General features: G+C 59.0%; 2 protein-coding genes across 4 annotated transcripts; one reads left to right on the top strand and one right to left on the bottom strand.

Moving 5' to 3' along the window:
• Positions 1-7592: 7592 nt before the first annotated feature.
• Positions 7593-12107, bottom strand: SNCB (synuclein beta). Of its 2 annotated transcripts, none has more exons than XM_071570115.1 (6): positions 12053-12107; positions 11294-11421; positions 9816-9854; positions 9346-9464; positions 8488-8577; positions 7593-8326 (listed from the first exon to the last, which is right to left on the bottom strand). In XM_071570115.1, the coding sequence occupies exons 2-6, from the start codon at positions 11412-11414 to the stop codon at positions 8294-8296; spliced, it is 402 nt and encodes a 133-aa protein (XP_071426216.1). In that variant the 5' UTR covers positions 11415-11421; positions 12053-12107; the 3' UTR covers positions 7593-8293. The 2 variants fall into 2 exon arrangements, with proteins under 2 accessions (XP_071426216.1, XP_071426215.1); XM_071570114.1 differs by lacking the exon at positions 12053-12107 and adding an exon at positions 11552-11747.
• A 291-nt stretch (positions 12108-12398) lies between these two features.
• Positions 12399-14081, top strand: EIF4E1B (eukaryotic translation initiation factor 4E family member 1B). Of its 2 annotated transcripts, XM_071570183.1 has the most exons (7): positions 12399-12658; positions 12807-12895; positions 13009-13104; positions 13242-13305; positions 13486-13599; positions 13708-13847; positions 13967-14081. In XM_071570183.1, the coding sequence occupies exons 1-7, from the start codon at positions 12629-12631 to the stop codon at positions 14079-14081; spliced, it is 648 nt and encodes a 215-aa protein (XP_071426284.1). In that variant the 5' UTR covers positions 12399-12628. The 2 variants fall into 2 exon arrangements, with proteins under 2 accessions (XP_071426284.1, XP_071426283.1); XM_071570182.1 differs by having other exon boundaries at positions 13486-13847.
• Positions 14082-17664: the final 3583 nt, after the last annotated feature.

Here is a 17664-nt window from a genome sequence, read left to right as displayed (position 1 = left end):
AGGTGCTAAGGTTAGATGGGGTTCCCCATCTTGGGGTTGCACCTACCCCTCCAGCCCTATAGATCTATAGGATAAGGCTTGTTCCACGGGAGCTGACACACCTGGTTGCTTGGAGACAAAGGAGGGTTGGAAACGCTTCTTTCAGTAAACAGCCAGGCTGGAACAAAACCCTGAAGGCTAAAAATAGGGAAGCGGGATATGAAAATTAAATAAAAGTTATTTGTCTCTCTGTGGGGCAGAGCAAGGCACCCCCACGCCACTGCTGGGCACCCCAATAGATGGCTGGGGTGACTGAGCTGGAGGGTGTATCACTGCACTGACCAATGTGCCCCCTCCTCTAGATGTTCGTCCCCACCCTTGGTCCTGTTCTTGGTTCCCAGTTCTGTCGCATTGACAGGCATTGACTGGGCCCAGTTGCCTGCCTGGAGCAACGAGGGAATGTGGTGTGGGGCATAGGTATGAATGGGGTGACATCCCATGCTTGCCCCATGCGGGATCAGACCCAATCCCAGGCCCAGACCCTTGGACGTCCAAAGAGACACCATGGCCTGGGGCAAGTCGGAAAGAAGAGGGGATAAACGACCTCTGTCTGGGACTTTGCCTCAGGCAGGGGGCTGCGGGGTCACATCCTGCTGCCATTTGCTTTTCCACGTGCTGCTCTCAGATCCACCGGCAGCAGATCTCCCCATCGGCATCTTGCCACTCAGCTTCTCCCCGTCCCATCAGTACTGGCACAGGGGGGCTCGTGGGGAGCATTCTCACCTCCCCGCAGGCAGCCTTCATCCCAAGCTGGCTGCCTCCTCCTCCTCCTCTCCCCGCCCGGGCACTTCGGGGCTGGCAGGAGAACAATAGAGAGGAGGATGAGTAAGATGGTCCCCATTGCCTTGGCAACGCACTCCCGCGCTGCCGGCTGGGGAGGAGCCAGGCAGCTGCCTGAAAAGCGCGTTCTCCCTCGGCGGAGGGGGTGCTGGCGCAGGTAGCGCGGCACCCCCTCCCTGGGCTCTATGGCCCACCTCCCACGCCGCACGGGCAGCGCCACGTGAACGCACACCGGGCTCCCCCGCAGCCACCGGCGCCGGGGCGGCAGCCACAGGCACACGGCTCAGCCCAGGCTGCGCTCCACGGCGTCCGGCTCGCCGGTGCCCCGTTGTGCCAGGGAGCACTGGAACAGGGTCTGGCTGGGAATGTGACCCCTCCGGCGCTGCCTGGTGGGAAGGCGATGGGTTTCCCACGGCCGCTCCGCAGCCGCGTCACCTTCACGCGCGGCTGCCCGTGGTATCGGAGGGCAGAGATGCCGGGCACCAGGGCCAGGTGCGTGCTGGCAAATGGCAGAGGCATGGGATGCCTGGAGGCATCAGACTCCCTGCTCTGGACTCGTGCTAACCCACAGGTCATGACTTCAGCAGGGGAACCCTCAGCATGTCCAGAGCTGTGAGTGCCTTGTGATGATGGGGACATCCCCTGGAGATCCCAAAGCACCAAGCGCCCTAAAAACAGCACTGTTTTCCCTACTGCCTTGGTGTGGATATGCTGGGAGGATATCTGATCCCTCCTCCTGGTACCCCAAAATATAGCCCCTGCCATAGCCCTATGGGGTGGGAGAACACTGTGTCCAGGACACCACAGTCCAGTGGCCAAGCATATCACCCAGGATACTCCTGGGTGCAGACAGGGATATGGCCCCAGGACCAGCTGGGGTCAGAGACAGGGACAGGGACAGGGACACAGGGAGGCCCAGCCCTGCCAGCTATTCTGTGCCACTGAGAGGGGCTTGAGCACAGTATCATTCAACCAGAGCTGGGTGGTGACACTGGAGAACAGCCTGGTCACACATCCAACCCCTCAGCCCAGGATGAGGAAGAGCTCTGGGAAAGAATGAACATTAAGAATCATAGAGTTATGGAATGATTTGGGATGGAAGGGACCTTAAAGATCATCTAGTTTCAACTCACCTGCCACAGGACAGGAACACTTTCCACCAGACCAGGTTGCTCCAAACCCCATCCAACCTGGCCTTGAACGCTTTCAGGGATGGGGAATCCACAACTTCTCTGGGCAACCTGTGCCCAACCAATTCTTTCTTACAGTAAAGAATTTCTTCTTAATATCCAATCCGAACTTGACCTCTTCCATTTAAAACTATTCCCTCTATCACTACGTGTCCTTGTCCAAAGTCCCTCTCCAGCTTTCTTGGAGCCTGAGCCCCTTTAGGTACTGAAAGGGGCTCTAAGATCTCCACAGAACCTTCTCCACTCCAGGCTGAACAGCTCTCCAGCTTTCCAATTCTCCCACCCTGTCACCATAGCAGAAATGCTCCTGCCTTCTGATCATCAATGCAATCATCTATCATGACTAGATGCTGCTGTTTCAGAAGAGTCAAAGTGTTTCCTACGGTGCCTCTGTGCCTTTGTGGTAGGAAGGCAGGGACTCTTGACTTCTCTCTCCTTTCCCAGGGCTTCATTTTAGAAGATCAGTCTGTGTCGATGAAGTGAAAGGCCTGGCTGCATTAACAACACAAAAATGCACCATAATGGGTAAGTACAAGGGGAGTGTAAAGCACATGGTGACTTGGGCATGGGATGGGGCCATGAATCAGAAAAGCTCATTAGATGCTGTGAAAATCAGAAGGGCTTTGGAAGTGCAGGATGTTTCTCCGGGCATGGATGTGTGAGGTCAAGTCTTGCTGTAGAATATGCCACTGGCAGCCTGGAATGTTCGTGTTAATCAGGAATTGTCAAGCACTGTGCTTCTCAAATGCACTCACTGTGCCTGGGTTGTCATGGATTCAGCTCTGACTGGTGGCATTTGTGATAGACTATGGGTCTGTATTCTGTCCTGCCTTCAGCTCCGCTCTGCACAGGTCATGTGGCATTAGTGGGGAGCCAGGTGTGGTGTGGGGAAGCAGTGACCCCTTGCCACAAACAAGGTCACAATTTCCATACTCACTTCCTCTGGGGAGCAGATGAGCTGGCAGAGAACATCTGTCTCCCCTACCCGGTCTTTTCCAGATGTTCCTTTTGGTGTTGCCATGGGGGGTGTGAGAATCAATCTAAGGAAATACTCGGTGAGTTCACTCCTCTCATTTCCCTGCCGACAGCCCATAACTCACGCTCCATTTGCACAGCCCTCCCTCTCCATGTGTATCACAGCAATGCGCTCTGACGAGTGGGGGGAGATGTTTGTAGTGACTAACACTCTCCTAGCGACTGTGAAAAGCAGCTCGGGGCGGGGAGAGGGGGGTGAACTCTGGTTTATGGGTCGGTGCATCTGACCGGAGACAAGCTGAAGGAACCTGGAGTAGGGATGCTCCCACTGCTGCTGCTGTGCTGGGGGAAGGAGCAAATCAGCAAGAGCTTTGGAAGGGTGGTGAGCAAAGGGAGCGGGAGTTTACATATCTCTTTTTTTTGATTCAGGGTCTCCAGCTGCTGTGAATAAACTCCCTGGAGTCATCAGGCAGGGCAGGGCAGAGCAGCTGCCGGATGCTGTACTGCAGTTCTGTGATTTTTCCTGAGGCCCACAGAAACAACTGTGTTTTGTTGTTCTTGCACAGGAACATGAGCTGGAGAAAATAGTGAGGTATTTTACTGGAGAAAAGGCCAAGAAGGAGTTTGTAGGTGAGAGTTTTGTCCCAGCTCTGTAAACAGTGTGTGCTGGCAGTCAGGGGAACAGGCAACAGCTACCTGGCCAGTCAGGCACACAGACTGCCATTCCATCACTGCCTGTCCGTCCCTTCACCACTTTGCTCTGCCAGCACTGTAGTAGAGGGACCCTCAGACTGATCCTACTGCTGTGTACAGGTCTCACATGGGCATTATCATCTATTCCTGCTGGCCTGCTCAGATTCAGGGAGAAGTGAAAGTCTCTACTGTCACTGCAGGTAATAGAGAGCTCAGTGGGTGATGGTCACAAGGCAAAGACTCCTATATTCCCTCTTGGGAAAGGACAAGGCAAAGACCCTGTGAAAGCCAAAGCCATTCATACCTGAGGGAAGCTGGGAAGCTCTGGGGTATGAGCAGCATCACACATTGGTCAGGGGACTCCTCAGAGTGTCCAAGGCCATGACCAGCCTGTGGAAATCACCTGGCTGTACACATGCTTTGGTTGAAGCACAGCAATTGGTGGATATGACAGATTTTCTGCCTCCACAAGGCCTGGGATTGATGTGCTGGCCACTGATGTCAGTACTGGGGAGTGGGAGATGTCCTGGATAGCAGATACCTACCCTCACACATTGGGGTACTGGGTAGGCTGTGACAGTGCCAGTTTGAAGCCTGAGAGCTCAGTGGGACCCTGAGGGTGCAGTCCTCTAGTCCCAGGAAGGACCTTCCCTCCTTTTCCTTCAGCTCAGGTCCAGCTCACAATTGCGGTGAGGTGCTTCCCCCTGCTGTAGCTCCAGGAGCTCCTGCTCTTGGTGAGGCACTGCTGCCCTGATCCAGTGCCTGCAGCTGCCCATTCCTGAGGCCATTGCTCTCTGGCAGGGGGAGATAAACTAGAAGCTGCACAGCTGAAGTCCTGCCTGAAGCTGCAACTCTGAGCACTTGCTCCCAGGGCAGCTCCCTGCCCTGGGGAAGAGGCTTTGAACTCAGGCTGTACCCTAAGCTGCTGTCCACAGTGGCCTCAGGAATGGCCCTGCCTTTGATCATTCCTTTCCTTTCCACACATCCTTATGCTTCACTGATATGGCAGAGAACAAGGCAGCTGAAGACTTTGGCTACTGTGTGTATGGTTTTGCTGAGTTTTGGGGATGGTCTCACAGTGTCAGTGTCACTTTTAGGAGCTGTACGAAGCTGGTAAATACTTTGGGGCAGGTAGTGCAAAACCCTCTGTCCCCATAAGGAGGGTTGAGCTCCACCATTGCCCTGCCCTATGCTGATGCTGTGGCAGCTGATCACATCCCCTCAGTGTCAGGTGCAGGATTGTGCCTGGATGCTGCAAGGTGCCCACCAAGGGACTCTGTTTCTCACTGGAACAGTGTTCTATCAGGATTGGTTCTTAGGAACTGAACAGCATGCCGTGCTTGGAACATCATGTCCAGAAGCTCTGAAGGTGATAAAGACAGGATGAGCTGGAAGATGAGCTGGAAGCCCATATCCCATAGGCTCTGCCTTTCCCAACCCTCTCATTAGCCAAGGAGATCTCTGTCCTGCCAGGTCCTAGTCTTCACCCAGCCAAAATGTTCACCAAGAACGGCTACAAGCAGGTGAATTGAGCCCAGTCATCCCAGTCCTTGTTCTTTAAGGTCTGGTGGTCAGTGCCTGTTTCTGAAACACCCACAGAGAATGTGGCTGCCCCTTGTGTCCTGCAGAGCCCAGCTCTGTGGGAAGTGCTCAACATTGCCAGGCTGGGACCAGCAGGACTGTCCTGCTTGTTCCAGGGCCACAGCACCATAGCTGGCTTCCCAAAAGCAGATCTCTATGATAGCGGCATCCTGGAGGTGTGCTGCATCATTCTCATCCCTGTTGAGAATAAGCTCAGAAGGGAGAACACTACCTGGTGCAAGCAAAGGTACAGACCTTTGTGACATGCTGTCAGTGCCACACACTCCTGACAGCCCCTTCATGGGTGTGCAGGTGGCAGTAGCGTAGCAAAATCATGGCTTTAGGAATTCAGCACCCCAGGGAGGTGCTACATCACTGCAGTGACATCTTGCCCACGATGCTGGAGGGATGGAGAATGAGGTGGAGGTGCCAGGTTGTATAATTTAGGGGGATGGAAAGCCCAAGCCCTTCTCTTTGCTGGCAGGGAGCAAGGATCATTGGAGTGACCTTGGGTGGCTCTTCTGAATCCTCAGTCTTCATTGCTGTATCAGATCTTCCCCAGGGAAGAGGAGATGATGCTCTCAAAGGTACTGGGTGTCACGGTGTTGGCTCTGAAAATCATGGGCAGCAGAAAAGAGTGAGCAAAGCAGGGGACTTCTACAAAAACCAGCTTCCTCCCACCACTATATTCAGGACTGTCCTACACCATGGACCAGTCAGCTGAGGGTATCTGAGGGCTCTTTGCCTCACCCATCCCTGCTTTGGGCCCTTTGCCTCACACCCCATCACTGCTTCTGGCAGGTCAGCAAGAGGCCTGGATTCATCTTTCTTTTTGCATAAAGCCTCATGCTCAGCAGTGTTCCTTGTTGCTGCTGGGTGGCTCTCCCTCTCTCTGTTCCTGCACACCCATGTGCCCCATTTCCATGGTTGCTTAGATGAGTCAGGGGGGTGCAGCGCTGGGTGGGGGGTCTTGTGCCTGGTGCTTGTACTTTTGGTACTGCCTGCACCCTCCTCACAGGGACCTCTGCCCCTTCCTGTCCCCAGACCTTCCCAGCACACACCGGCCTCAGAGCCATCCTTTTTCTTTCTAGAAAATTGCAACCATCCATGACTGCAAGGTACAACCGAGGTCTGAACAGAGATCCTGGAGCAAGTGTTCACCATGTACAATGAGGTCATCTGCACCTACGGACACAGCACCTGGCAGAGCTGCCCCAGTGAGGCTTACAATCCTGTGCTAGGGGTGCCCAGGACACTGCTTGCTGCGCAGAGGGGATGCCCTGCTCTCTATAAAGCGTTGGTTTGAGCCAAGTTCTCTCCCTGCTCTCTGGCTCCCAGCTCTCCTGGGCGGGGAGCTGTCTTCCCCTATACCTCCTCTGCCCCAGCCCCTTTAAACACCTTTACAGGGGGAAGCCATGCTGCTGTTGTTTTGGGTCTGCTTGCCTATGGATAGCAGAATTGGGTAAGAGAAGAAAAAAATGCAAATAGCTCCAGGGAAGGGGGCAGTTCAAGACACATCCAACCCCAAAAGAGCTCTCTCAGTCCTTCCAATAACACACAGTGGGTGCCACGAGCACTGCTGCAACCAGCGCAGGCACAGGGAGCAGAGCCAGGGTGGGGATTTGCAGGCATCAGCAAACCTGTTGTGTGTCCATGCTGACTGCTGCAGCTTCACTCCTTGCTGGCAAAGCTGGTGAACCAGCATGGGTCGGGGATCTAATCTGATATTCATGTCAGGGAGACTCAGGCCAGCCTCTCACCCCAGCCTGTGCTGTGGTCAAGGGGCTGGCGGCTGGCTGGGGACCCAGGCAGGGTTGGTGGTCCTGCTCTGGAGAGCTGAAGGCCCAAGGACTGTGCTCTGGGGTAGCAAAGGACCCTCTGCCATGGTGGACATCCCTTAGCAGTGTGTGACATCCACTTGCCCTTCAGTTGGTCACAGTGCAGCTGAGTGAGCCTTGGGTGCCAGCCATGTCCCTGACCCCTTGAGGGCAGGAAGGGGGAGCCCAGGGCTGTCTAGGCTCGTCCTGGCTTGTGGTCCCCAGGCCCACAGGGCCCCCTGCATTCACCTGCAGATGCAAAGCCCTGCAGACAGGCAGCTGGCACAGGGACGCTGCCTGCACCCCAAGTCTCAGCCAGAGCCTGGCTGGAGGCCCAGGGCACAGTGACCTGCTGCTGACACAGCAGCCAGAGGACAGAAAGGCATCTCATCCTCATGAAGACCCAGCCCTGCCCACTCCCTCAGTGCCAGCCCACTCCTCTTCCCAAAACTACCCCTGCCACCAAGGCACAGGGCCACTCCCCTCCCCAGGGACCCCACAAGCAGGACCAGGGGACTACAGACAAGAGTTGGCTTTATTCACGGACACGAGGGCAGCTGTGTCACTGGCAGCTGCCCTCGTATTGCACATCCAGCGACGGGGGAATATCCATGCCACGTCACAACACAGCGTCGGCACTATGGGACCTCGGGGGGGGGGGGGCGCAGGCACCGTCACCACCCAGCAGGCTGGGGGGCGGGCTTGGGCGCCAAGGGTTCACAAAGGCAAAAGACCCGTCCACCCATAGATAGATAGATAGATAGATATTAAAAAAAAATAGTTCCACGATGACCAGAGCAGAACCACAGGGACACGCGTGCAAGCACAATGTACAGCAGCCCGCAAGCACGTAAACATGCTTTGTACAGACACAGACACGCCGGGGTTTATGGCGCTGGGAGGGATACAGAGCCATAAACCCGGGCCTCACAGACACACGCATACACACCAGCCCCCGTGGGCAGCACCCACGGCTCGGGCACGCACTGGGGCTTGGGGGCTTGGACACAGCGGGTTTTTCTCACTGCTACACATGTTACGGAGACACGGACACGGTCCCTTGGAACGGAACTGGAGGAAGAACTTGTGAGCGAACGGGGCAGGGGCACCCCTGCTCCTCCCCGGTACACAGGCAGGGGCCGGGGCCGGCTGGGGAGGAGCAGGGGGCTACCGGCGGTTCGTTGTGCTGCTGGTGGAAGAGGCAAGGATGGGGATCCATTATGCCTCTGGCTCGTATTCCTGGTATTCCTCCTATGGGATGGAGAAAGAAAGAGTGTGTGAGAATGCTCAGGTGGAGCACAGAGCCTGTCTCTCCTCTAGCTCCAGACAGCAGTGGTCATCAGTGCACTGAACACTGTCACACTGTGCCCTCCACAGTGCCCTGTGCTCACCCCGCCACCCCATCCCCTCACCTGCGGGGGCTCCTCGTAGTTCTCCCCCTCTGGCTCCAGCAGCGGCTCAACCAGCGGCTCCTCCACAGCCTCCTGGGCCACTTCCTCTGCCTGGGAGTGAACCAGGGTGTCAGTCCCACTCACACAGCCCCCCACATGGTACCCACTCATCATGTCCCTGCCAAACCAGCAATGCACCCAGGATACAGAGGGCTCCATGTGGACAGCACTAGTGGCACCCTTGGGCACACAGCAGCCCACTTAGCTGGAATGTGACATGCACAGGTCTGTGGGACCAGAGGCTGCATGTGCATGTCACTGTGCCACTCACAGCCCCAGGCAGGAAACACGTGCTGGCACCATGTGGGCCCCATCGTGCTCCAGGCGCTGGCAGGGCTGTGGGAGCATCCTGCATCCCTGGCAGGGGAGGGCGGTGCCGGATAACCCCTCCCCGGGGCTGGCAGGAGGGAAAAGGGGGCAGCCGATCCTGCCATGCAGCTACGGTGGCGGCGGTGGCCTCATTTCTTCAGCTGATGCTATTTTGGGCTAAGCTGGAAGCCAACAGCTCATGGGGCGGCGAGCTGGAACCCGCTGCCCCTCCCGCAGCTGTCAGGTCACCTCACAGCCGCTGGAGCGATGTGCCGCAGGCCCGCGCCGCCGGCCGCCATGCCAGGGCCCACGCGCGCACACGTCCGCACACACCGCGCACGCGGCCGCACACTCGGGGCCACGATGCCAGCCTGCCCTAGGCACAGGCAGGGCACCTGGGGACCCTCAGGGTCCCTTCCCCAGGGCTGAGAGCAGCCAAGGGGCTCCCCACTGAACCTAGGGATGTGCCAGTCTTCCCACGGGCCTGGCAGCACTTGGTGGGGGTCTCACCTTCAGGTCCGCAGGGAACTCCTCTTTCTTCACCAGCCCGGTGGCCGCTGCGATGTTGCCAGCGCCAGAGAACGCCGCTTCGCCCAGCTGGGATGCTTGCTCCTTTGCTTTCTCAGCCACTGCAAGAGCCGGGGGTGCCCATCAGTGCCTCCCGGCCGTGACACGGAGGGGAGCCCAGCTGTGGTTTCATGCCCTGCACCACCCGGGGGAGCTGCTGGGGAGTCGCTAGGCAGGATCAGGCTCTTCCCACTCCCCTTCCCGGGTGCTGGGGAGGGGAGGGGGCCTGGACACTGCTCTGCAGCTGGGCAGGGAGTGTGAGCTGCCACTGCAAATCCTTGGTTGCAGGCCCCATTATATAAGAGGCTTTAGCAGAGTGACATCAGCCCCTCAATTAGTCTCTGATCTCGTTAGTGTGGCCACGCTCTCAGGGCCAGAGGGGTACTGCCATTGGCAGACAGAGGGGACCATACCTGAAGTTACACCTTGCACCACACCTTGGGTTTTACTCCCTGCGGATAGAAAGAGACAGAGATCACGTTAAAGGGGCCAGCAGCCAGGCTTTGCCACATGCTTTGCCCAGAACCCTTGCAGGGCTCAGCCAGGGCAGCATCCTGCCCACATCCCAGTCCAGCCATGCCAGAGCAGCCAGGGAAGACCTGACTGGCTCCCTTCAAGGCTCTTCTGATCCCTGCAGGAGCCAGGACTGGGGCAGCACAGGGTCACCACCACATTCCAGGCAGGGCAGAGACCCCAGGACCTAGCATCATTTTGGGGCACAGCCAGGCAGGATGAATGCCAGCTGTGCTGCTGAGTAAAGTCTCCCACAGGAGCCAAGATCCAAACCCAGAGCTGGTGCCAACACAGCATGGGAAGCCCCAAAGCAAGAGTATCTGAACCCAGGTGCTGCTGCTGGCCATGACGACCCTGCCAGGCTCCTTCAGGCAGAGTGACACTACCCAGGACACCCCACAGAGTGGGGACAGGGTGGCCAGGATGGCAGGAAAGGCAGAGACAGGGCAGCTCCTGCAGGATGGAGCCTTGGGGCACTCCTTAAGCTGCTGGACTCCCATTCAGTGCACGTACCCTGCGCAGGGTGGGGGTCCAGGGCCGGCAGCCACCACTCCCCAAGGGAACAGTTCTGGGGCCTTGGCTCTCCCACAGAGCTCGTGCCCTCTGGAGTAGGACAGAGCTCCAGCCCTGCGCCCTCCTGCAGCAGGCTGGGGTGGCCGCAGCTCCTGACCCGAGCATCCCAACACCACAGCCGGGCACACAGCCAGCCCGGGAGCTGCTCCTCCCACCAGCCATGTCTTCTAGGACTTGGCATCAAACAGACCCCAACGGGCAGCACGGAGGGACTCCTCAGTCACCAGCTGGGAGCAGGGGAGATGCTGGCATGGGACACATTCCAGAGCATTGCCCTTCCAAGAGGGACAAACGTGGTCCCAGCCCTGCTGCCCCGCACTGGGCACATCCCAGCATGGGGGTCACCAGCTCCAGCACAGTCCCTCCGCACTCCTGCCCCAGAGCATCCCTGGCACGGAGCCAAGAGATCCTCAGGCTAAGACCTCCGGGAGGCGCAGGGCGTCCAGTCCCCGGGGGTATCATCCCCTCAGCCTGGGGGCCAGCCCCAGCTCGACTCTTGCCCGCAGAGCCCACCCTCCCACCTGCAGATTCACGGTGGGCTGGAGGGCACTGCGGGCACCGACCCCGTGCCCCGTCGCAGGGTGACAGTGGCGGGGAAGGGGCAGGGGAAGGTGGGAGCGGGGCCAGGGACCGGTGGAGGCAGAAGGGGGGCGGGCAGGGGGATGGGCAGGAGGACGCAAGGGCAAACGCAGGAGCAGGCAAGGGCAGGCAGAGGGGGCCGGCAGGGTAGACAGGAACGGGCAGGGATTAGCCAGGGGGGCAGGCAGGGGCTGGCAGGGGGCTGGCAGAGCGAGCCGGTCCTTACCGACATAGAGGACCCCTTCCTTGGTCTTCTCGGCGGCCTCGGCCACCCCTTGCTTGGTCTTCTCGGCGGCGGCGACCACCCCCTCCTTGGCCTTGGACAAGCCCTTCATGAACACCTCCATGGCGGCTCTGCGGGGAGAGGCCGCACGGCTTCACCCCGCCCCGGCCCCGCGCCCGCCCGCCCCGCGCATCCCGGTCCCGCGCATCCCTTCCCCGCTCATCCCATCCCCGCGCGTCCCGGTCCCGCCGCACGCCCGACCTGGCTCGCTGTCGGCGTGGACGGGCGGGCCGGGCCGGGCCGGGCCGGGCTGCCGCGGGGCGGGCTCAGTGCGGCTGTGCCGGGGCCGCTGCGCCGCGCTGCGCCGTGCTGCGCGGGGGGGACCGCGCCGCACCGGGCTGAGCCAGGCTGAGCCGTGCTCGGCCTTGCCGAGCCGTGTCCCGCCGCCCCCGCCCCGCCCCGCACCGCACGGCAGCGGCGCCCCCGGCCCTTCGCCGCCCCAGCCCACGGGCTCCGTCCCCGCACTGCTCAGTACCCCGGGATGGTCCTTGTCCCCATCCCCACTTGTCGTGATCCCACCCCACATTGTCCCTATGCTATTCTGCCCTGATCGCCATCGCATCCTATCCCTCCATCTCCCTGTCCTGTCTTCTCCTGATCCCAATCTCATCTCGTTCTGATCCCATCGCCTTCCCTCTACAGGCTGTCCTTATCCCATCCCATCGTTATTTCATTCCATCTTTCTCCCCGTCCAAGTCTCACCATGTTCCACCCTGTCCCTATGCCATTCCTGTCTCCAAACCCCTTCTCATCATGTCCTCTTCCTATCTCGTCCCACTCTTTTCCCATCTTACTCTGTCTCAAGCTGATCCAATTCTGACCCCACTGCTCCTCATCTCATCCCACACTCTCCCCATCCCATCCCATCCCATCCCATCCCATCCCATCCCATCCCATCCCATCCCATCCCATTCCTATCCCATGTTATTCCCATCCTAACCTGATCCCATCCCTATGCTTCAGCCTGATGCTACTCCACCCTCTGCGTACCATCCTCTCACACCTCTACCACACCACCGTGATCCCCTCCGTGCACAGTCCCCACCTTACCCCATTCTACCTCCCCATCCAGATGCCACCCTACTTGAGCCCCCATTCTCATCCCCCAGCTCCCTGCCCTAGAGGGGGATCTCCCATCTCACTGCTCTCCAGGAAGGGCAGGCCTGTCACTCTCTACCCAGGACACCACCCTCCTGCCCCACAAGCTGCAGCTGGGATGGCTTCTCATCCTATCCTCCTGTGAGCATTTAAGAGCCAAAGGCGGCTTGGGGGGAGCCTATGCTGAGCAGGATGGCTACAGGGGAGCAGGTGAGCACTCGTCCTGTGGGCTGGTGGGGCTGGAGAACCTCGACAACCCTGCTATCCCCTGGGGCTCCCAGCCTGGGAGAGGCTGCAGGCTCCCAGCTCTCTGCTCGGTTGGCCATGGGGCTCCTTGGGGCTGTCCCTCTTTCCCCAGCAGAGGCAAGAGGAGCGGCACCGGCGCAGGGCTCGGCAGCAAGAGCTGCTCCCAGCAGAGGTCCCAGGCAAGCACCCTCTGCAGAACAGGTATGGGGAACCCAGCCATGGACAGCCTCTCCCAAAACTGGGAGAGGTGTGCTGGGGCTGGAGAGGGTCTCCAGCATAGCTGAACAGTCTCTTCCTCTTCTCTCCCTCTCTAGATGGGCATTGTGGTTTTTCAAGAATGACAAGAGTAAGATGTGGCAGGCAAACCTGCGCCTCATCACCAAATTCAGCACTGTGGAGGACTTCTGGGCGTGAGTGTCCCATGGGTGGACACACCCAGTGTGAACCTCCTGGAGATAGTCTGGTGGGGAGGTCTGGGCCAGAGGAGGGTGCTGGGTGTCCCTAAGGCACCTCTTCTCACCTGTTTCTATGTTTCCACCTGGTGCAGGCTGTACAACCACATCCAGCTCGCCAGCAAGCTCGCCTCTGGCTGTGACTATTCCCTCTTCAAGGTATGATACCTTACCCTCACAGTCCCCACAGCACCCACAATTTTGGGAACATTTTGGAGGGGCTGGCAGGGTGCCCTGCCTGTAGAGTGGGAGGTGAGGTCTGGCTGGCTGTTCACAGCTCCTGGAGCCAGCTTTGACCAGGTGCTTAGTGCTGCTGACCATCCCCTTGCCCATCCCTAGGACGGCATTGAGCCCATGTGGGAGGACAGCCAGAACAAGCGTGGTGGGCGCTGGCTCATCACCCTGGCCAAGCAGCAGCGGCACACGGAGCTGGACCATTTCTGGCTGGAGACGGTGAGTGCAGCCCTGCTCAGGCTGGCCTGGAGGTTCTGGCTGTGGTGCTACCCCTGCCCCAGGGCTGAGCCCCAGCAGGACTGTCCTGGGCTCCCCTTCTCCTGGCAGCTGCTGTGCCTCATTGGGGAGATGTTTGACGAGTACAGTGACGAGGTGTGCGGAGCCGTCATCAACATCCGTTCCAAAGGGGACAAGATTGCCATCTGGACCCGGGAAGCGGAAAACCAAGAAGGGGTCACCCACATCGGGTAATGCAGCTTCAGGAGAGGCTGCACAGGGCCAGTTTTGGGTGGGAGAATGGGGTCTCTGGGCAGGGGGCCAATGGGAGAAGTGTTGCTCTGTTCATGCAGCCCTTTTCCTCCAGCAGGCGTGTCTACAAGGAGCACCTGGGCCTGTCACAGAAGGTGGCCATTGGGTACCAGGCCCATGCGGACACAGCCACCAAGAGCAGCTCCCTTACCAAGACCAAGTTTGTGGTGTGACTGTGGGGGTAGCAGGGAGCTGCTTGTGGAGTCTCCACATATTGTCCACATGTACTGTCTCACAATGAATGGCTGCAGATGAGTATGGTCTGTGTCTCCAGAGCTTTGGAAACTTGAGGTGGCTCTCATTTAGAGAGGGGTCTCCTGGGAGGGATATGATATGTTGTCCCCCTGCTCCCCTCCCTTTCTGTTGGGTTAGCACTGTGGCTTGAGGCATGTTCCCCTGCCTCCTTTAGTGCCTGGGACCAGACCCTGAGGCTGTGGGTGTGTTCTGCTCTTGGGGACCCTGGAGAGACCCCGGGAGGATGCTGGGTTCTGTCCTCCCCTGACCAAGGCACAAGCACCACTCACTGCCCTGCAAGCCTCGGCATGGGCGGAAGCACTTGGAGCCTAGCTCATCTGGGGTCAGCTCAACCTGCTGATGAGCTGGTTCTCATCTCTCCCAAGCCCCTGCACATTGTTGAGACATGGGTCTACCTTCCCAGAAAGATCATCTCCCTAGCTGAGGGCTGCCAGCACCCCTGCAGGGTGGGTGCTGGGGCTGCAGTACAGCATCATGCCCATGCTGCATCCCCTCCCACAGACACCTGCAGCACAGGTGGTATAAAGCTTATTTGCTTCCCAAGGGTTTATTGATGCCAGACCTACATGTTTACAGTCTCAGTCTGTTGAGCTCTGGGACTTTGCTGGCTCCTCCTTTCCTCTTATGTTTTCTGCTGTCCCTCTTGGCTATCCTGGCCCTGACTGCAGAGGGGCTGCTCTATTCCCTTCCAGATCCAGCCCAGCCTGCACTCTGTCCTTTAATCTTCTATTTGTGTGTTTGACTGTTGGATTTGTCCTCCTTTCCCACCCAGTGTGGTTCTTGAGGTGGAGCTGTCTCACCTTCTGACAGTGCTGCCGGCAGCTCTGCCCTCACTGCAGCTCTCATCCAGGAGGAGTATCCTCCATCCCCTCCAGCAGCACACAGGCTCCATCTCAATCCAGGGTTACACTTTATCCAGGAAAGCATGTCTAACCCATCTGTGCCCCTTCATAAACCCAGAGCAGGGGTCACTTGTCCCCCACAGTGTTGGTTCAGCTGGGCTCTGCAGGGAGCTGGTCCCTCAGAAGGACGAGCTATCGACCACATCTCTGCTCTTGGAGTTGGTTGAGACCTGTCTGGTCACAGCTTGGCAGACAGCTGGTGCAGCCGTGACACCTGGGGTCTCGACTGCCTGCAGTGCAGCCTGTGGAGTTGAGCTTGCTGAGCCCTGCGCTGTCCTGGGACGCTGCTGTGGCTGCATAGAGCCGTGTCCCTGGGACTCAGCTGGCTTTCTCCAGGGACACCAGCAGGGACTCCAGGGCACCTCCCACAGGACAGCTGAGCCAGGGCTCTGCCTGGGCTCCACCAACCCCACATTGCCCCTGTGCCAGGCAGAAGATGCTGTTATAGAGTGAAGACAGACGCTCGTCCCTGTCAGGCAGCGTGCCAGGCCGTGTCCCTGTGTCTTTGCATTGCGCGCTGGCCTTGGGTCACTCCTGTCTGCAGGTGCAAGGGGGACAGGACCCTGTTACCCTTCCCTGTAGGACAGCCGGGCTGGGGGTGCTGCAGGCAGCAGGAAGTGGGGTGAGAGGACAGTATGGGGACGCAACACCCCCAATAGGGGACTTCTGCAGGCGGGGGAGCGGGGGCCGGCTCTGCCTGCCCTGCCAGGGGGTCCCTGCCGGGTACCGTGTGCCGGCGGCCCGGGCGCCGCCTGTACCGCCGGTCCCTCGCCACGCGGTGGTGCCACTCGCCCGGTCTTGGCCAGCTCCGGCACGGCAGGGCTGGCAGCCTGCCCTGCCTGCGGTGAGGTCCCTGCCTGGCCTGCCGTAGGGTACACCCTGCCTGCAGTGGGGTGACAGAGCTACCCCAGATCCCCGGATGAGAGGCATGCAGAGCCATATGTGGGAATAACAAAGGTGAAGGTGGAGGAGAGGATGTTGAGACCCCCTTAGAACACACCATTAAAGTCCCTCCCCACCTGTGACAGCATGAAGTGTGTGAAAGCCAGGGCTTGACTGTCTCTCTGTCCCTTCAAGCCACTGCACTGTCCCACACGGCCCTTCTATAGCCCCCCACCTCGATGTGGGGCTGAGCTCCCCACAGCCAGGCTGGCACGCTGGCCTTGTCTCTTCAACCCCATGCTGGGGATAACAAGGGCATTGTGCTCATGGGGTGCCCTGTCACACTGGGAGGCCAAGGTTAACGGGCGTGGGGGGAGCAGACACTGCTGCACTACTGTGGTTCATCGCCATTCTATTGCAGCCACAGTTGGGATTTCATTTGATTGGAAAAAATAAGAGGAGCTATTTATCTCCATGGCTTTATGGGCTCCCGGCAGCCCCAGAGCCCAGCCAGGCTGAAAGGCTGGCAGTGCCCACCCAGAGCCCACCCTTTGGAGGCACAATGACCTTTTTCCTTAACTCCTGCACTGCATGATCTGAGAGCTGGAGAGTTCTTGGAGTGCCCTCAGGGACCCCCTAGGTGGGCACAGAGGTTGCCAGGAGCCACTCAATGAGTACAGCAGTGCTAGGCCTGCCCCCGGCCTGTCTCATGCTGGGTAGCTGTCCCAGCTGGCAGCCGAGCTGGCAGCCCTGTCAATAATAATAATTAAAAATTAATACTAATCAAAAGGGAGAGGCAGATGGCAGCAGACATGCGGCAGGGCTGCAGGTGGGGGTGGGGGACACTGGCAACAGAGGGGCCTGCAAGGACAAGGGTGGGGGGGGCCAGGAGTGCTATGGAGTCCAGCTGGTATGGGGGTGCAGGGTAAGGGACCCATATGGCGCAGCAGGGATGGGGCATGTAGGGCCAGGATTGCTGTGAAGCACAGCAGGGATGGGGACAGAAGCACAGCGCTGAGTTGGTGAAGGGATGGGGATCCCTGTACCCCTCTCAGGGCAGGTGGGGTGGGTTGGTGGTGCTGGGTGCCTGTGCAGGGTCACCTTGTCAGCAACTGGCGTTCAGCCATGGCTAGGCACTGCCAATCCAACTCCTCCCTGAACCAGTGGCTCTGGCAGCAAGGACAGATCCTGTCCCCAGCATGCAGGGGGTGCCAGGATGGGTACAGGCACCCATTCTGTTACAAGTGGATGCTGCAGGGTTAAAATCCCCCAAATAACTGGGGAAGGAGCTGCTGGCACTGCAGGGTGTGTGGGCCGAGGAAGAACAGGCAGCACTGGCTCACCGTGGGTAGGCAGTGTGGCTGCTGGCACTGGGGCTGTGGCATGCTGCTCCTGCAGTGCCTGAGCCCACTGGCATGCCCTGTCCCCCAGCCAGGGGTCATGGGGATGCCCTGAGCCTTGCTGGAGGGCTGTAGACACACTGCGTCCACTGGGTACCACCAGCATAACCTGAGCTTTCTTAGGTTGGAGCCCCCTGTGCCCTCCCTGCCCATCCTGCCAGGCCCCGGAAAGAGCACAGGCTGTGCTGGCCCTCCATCAAGAACCACCATGGCATGCAAGAAGGGGTACCCAGGGTGAGGGGTACTTTCAGCACACTGTTCCCATGACAACCTTCCACAAGAGACAGCAGTCAGTGTGGGTGATGTGGGAGGTGAGG

This window comes from Pithys albifrons, chromosome 15, assembly GCF_047495875.1.
Source record: "Pithys albifrons albifrons isolate INPA30051 chromosome 15, PitAlb_v1, whole genome shotgun sequence".
Lineage (NCBI taxonomy): Eukaryota > Metazoa > Chordata > Aves > Passeriformes > Thamnophilidae > Pithys > Pithys albifrons.
The sequence above is the reverse complement of the archived record's forward strand: the minus strand, read 5'-3'. Positions and strand labels throughout refer to the sequence as shown.